This window comes from Limulus polyphemus, unplaced genomic scaffold (assembly GCF_000517525.1).
Source record: "Limulus polyphemus unplaced genomic scaffold, Limulus_polyphemus-2.1.2 Scaffold601, whole genome shotgun sequence".
Lineage (NCBI taxonomy): Eukaryota > Metazoa > Arthropoda > Merostomata > Xiphosura > Limulidae > Limulus > Limulus polyphemus.
In genome coordinates, this window is record NW_013666211.1 from 390,686 (window position 1) to 394,564 (window position 3,879).

Sequence of the window (3,879 nt, forward strand, 5' to 3'; positions counted from 1 at the left end):
GAAACACCTTAGATGTGAAAAAAAAAGTGCAGCCAAAATAGGATTGAGTATGCAACTTAAAGGAATGAAATCAAAATTGGTGGCCAAACTGGTAGCTATACTTATGGCATTGATAAGAATTTTACAATAAATATTCATTCAGTAGTTAGCTAGACCACATTTTTTGTTCAACTTGGGGCACAGTGGTGTGTGGAAACAATTCTGGTCAAAATTGAGTGGTTTGTGTTGAATAACTTTGTACATTGTGTATTGTAGCTTATATTTAGTCCAAATTTGACACCTAATTGTGGGTTGTAAAGATCTGTCAGTATATCAAATTTTAAAAACATCCATAAAAGTTAAGTATGTTTTTCTATCCAATAAAGTTTCTGTAGTTTTGGTACAAAGAAAAAATAGAAAGAACTTCAATCAAAATTGGATATTTTATATCTTGTGTATTTCTGAATGGAATTCTTTGAAATTTGTCATGTGAGGTAGAGCACATACACTGAAAATATTGTATGTCTTGATTTTAATATATACTGTTGTAGATACATTTTGGGTGGTATTCTTCAGGTTTATGAATTTACTGTTCAGCTAGAGATATCTGAAGAAGGGCATTGCCAGAAACATTGTATATACAACAGTAGATATTAAGAAAATATGTGATTTAACCTACAATGTACTTCTCTATTAAAACTTGTCAGTATGTTAATAATTTATTTATCTCAGAAATAAAGTTTGTGTGAGTATTTGCAATAACTTGTTAGCAAAAGACACTGCATTTGTATGTTAATTCTTCTGTTGGTATCAAAATTTGGATAGAGTAATCTAAAATTCTGAAAGAAAAATTAAAATTACCAAATTGAAATTTCTATTTTTGCTTGTATATGCATTCTGTTTGCACTTTAATTTTCCAATTTACTAAAACAATATACTTTTATTATTATTATACATACTAACCCTATGGTTACAGGTCCCTTTTCTCCATATGTCGCAAAGTTTTACTGAGTTACATTCATAATTTAATTAAGTAACTTTACTATCAGTGTATGTAAGTGAAATTAGCATTATAATATTTGTTATAATTCAATGTTTTATATTCTCTATGTTTTAGTTCCTTTATTTCAAAAGAAACTTTTACAAAAAAAATCTTTAATCTTCAGTTTTGTTGTTTCATGATGAACAAGCATTTACAAGTCTTAGCTTTCAGTCTTTGTAACTTAACTAATTCTTCTTGTATGCTAGACCTTAATGTATAGACTGAAACCAGGTTAATTGCTCTGGTGTATTTAAGTGTTTTACACTCACAAAAAAAGAAACTTATCATTCTATAGGTATTTGAAGAACTTGTAGCATTCCGTCACAATTTAATTCTTCGTATTTTTAGCCGACACTAGGCAGCTTAAACTTTACTTTTTGTTAAACAAATGTTTAAACAACTCTGTTCAATTAGGTTAATTGCTCTGTTTACACATTCTTGGTAAATTTTGACAGAAGCCACACCCACTTTTTACATGTAATCAAACAATTTTGCACTCAACACTTTATTTCTCTAGATGTTTATAACCAATAGTTAGAGCTAATTTTACACTACAATTTTTCATTAGTTAGTTTCAAATTGGTGCACAGAAATCCATACAAGTTCTTGAATCTGGTCCAAGTATTGTTGCTCACCTATAAATGAGTTATATGGACAAGTAAATTGTATTTAGGTTTTAGTTTTATATTTTAAATGCATATTAGAAAGGTTTAATAATTTTTGAAAATAATAAACCAAACTGCCTCAGTTGATGAGGCCAAGTGTAGTAGGTGAGTGTCTCAACATTCTGAAGAAAACTAAAGTGTCTGCTGATGACACCATAATATTGTATAGGACGTCCATTAACGTGTGTCGTGATAAGTAATAATGCTAAGGAAAGGAAAATGAAACATTAAAAATAAACTATATGTGAAAATGTAAAAACATACAATTAAGAATATAACCAAAAGATCTTTTAAGATTATTTGACAAAAAATTAAAAAGTATGTAAATTTTTTTCTATTTCTTAATTTTAAACATTTCATTGCACAATATGTTGATGATAATTCTCGAAATATTCAAAGTCTGAGTGCGAATAACTACAGTACAAAAATAACAAACCTTTAGTTAAAAATACTTAATTAAAAGAATCTCATTCTTTGTGTACAATATAATTGTAATGTTTAATAAAATCTCACCAATTTTTGTGAAGACACACACTAGTTTGTTGATAACTGGATATCAAATTATGCAGTGATGGTGTTAGTTTACTACATAGAATTGATACAACTTAAATCTCTGTCAAATGATATTAGACATAACTAGTGTAGATATAAAATGTATGAGTCATCTTACATTGTAATTTTTTATATTTTCATAATTTATATAACAGGAATTACATGTGGGCTTCATAAGATGCCTTGTATATTCTTAGGAGGTGTTTGAGATCATGTATGCTAAAATGCCTGATGAACCAGCATCCTCAGAACCTTTATCTGTTTGCCAAACTGAAAAAGTTGAAGGAAACACTAGTAGCACAGGAAACACAAGTTCTGCATACTCTGGAAGTGAAAATGATGACAGTGAAGATGAACGGCAGCGAAAGATCAAACAGTTGCAGGAACAGGTAATTACATTTTCAAGTTAAAACCCTTTAACCCTCTCAAAATGAAATTGGCTGATATTGTGACCCCAAATTGTTCTTTATAGTTTCGATACTATAACTTCTGATATGTTTTGTGTATCTTCATGAAATTTAGTGAGCTTTCAGTAAACAATAAGTCTTATGTAGAGAGAAAAAAAAAAAAAAAGAATATTTAATGAAATATTTTCAATAAAAGTTTTTCCATGAATGTATAGACTGCTTTAAGTTAAAATTGATAATACATTTCTTCATCTGAAGCTTCTCATATTTCATTTGCATGATCTCTGAAACCTTCTAAATACATTTCAAATGTTTGTTTTCAGTAAAATTTTATATTTTGTTATTTTCTCTACCCTAACACTATACAAGGTTAGTCAGTTTGTAACCACCAAAAAACAAATCTAAATAAATCTATACTAATCCTTTTTGCATTCTAGAATGATTTCAACTTGTAACATGAAACTACATTTGTTTATCCTAAATAGCTTTAAACTTGTAATATTATACGTTTCTACTTAAGTTTTATTATTCTTATTCTTTATTTTACCTTATCCAACCAAAAAGTGTATAATCTTAGTTACTTTTATAATAATAAATAAAGAATATGCATGAAAAACAAGAAATATAGTACTTACCTGGATCTTTTGTTTTTGCTGTCGAGTGTCGATAAATCTTAACCCTACTTTTTTGTACTGTTGGTACTACTGCACTAAGTAACTTTTTATTTAATTAAATAATGCACCAAAGAACATATAATAATAATAATAATAACATGCAAAAAGCAGACAATGTCCTGTAGTTATCACAACTGTTCTGGCCTTCCAACTGTGCTAAAAGAGGTGTTAAAAAAAATCTGCTAAGCTCATTAATGTGTTTCCTGTAGGAATAAAGTTTGAACTGGAAGCAAAATAGACAATTCTTTTTACAGAAAACAACATAATACACGATTTGATAGGTTAAAACTTTGACTTTCTATTGGTTATAAGTAATATTACTTGGTTGGTGTGGCAAAAGGGTTCTGATTTTCTAGTTTATGGCTCTGTTACCAAATAAGATTGAAGTCTATAAAAACTATGCTTTGCCTGAGTGATGACAATATTATAATGAGTAATTTATGAGAAGGAGTGGTAAATGAATTAGAGAAGATACCTAGAAAACAAATGTCACAATACTCATACCAAGTGAATTTGAGGATTTTTTAATTATATATATATATGTGTGTGTGTGTGTGTGT

General features: G+C 28.5%; 1 protein-coding gene across 10 annotated transcripts in view; it reads left to right on the plus strand.

Annotated features, from left to right (window-relative positions):
* Nucleotides 1–3,879, plus strand: part of LOC106459403 (bromodomain-containing protein 3-like) — a 122,199-nt gene that overhangs the window by 49,319 nt on the left and 69,001 nt on the right. For all 10 annotated transcript variants that reach the window (XM_013919020.2, XM_022385883.1, XM_022385884.1 and 7 more), the window contains one exon: nucleotides 2,436–2,627. In XM_013919020.2, coding sequence (XP_013774474.2) covers nucleotides 2,436–2,627 — 192 coding nt within the window. The remainder of the gene's footprint in view (nucleotides 1–2,435; nucleotides 2,628–3,879) is intronic.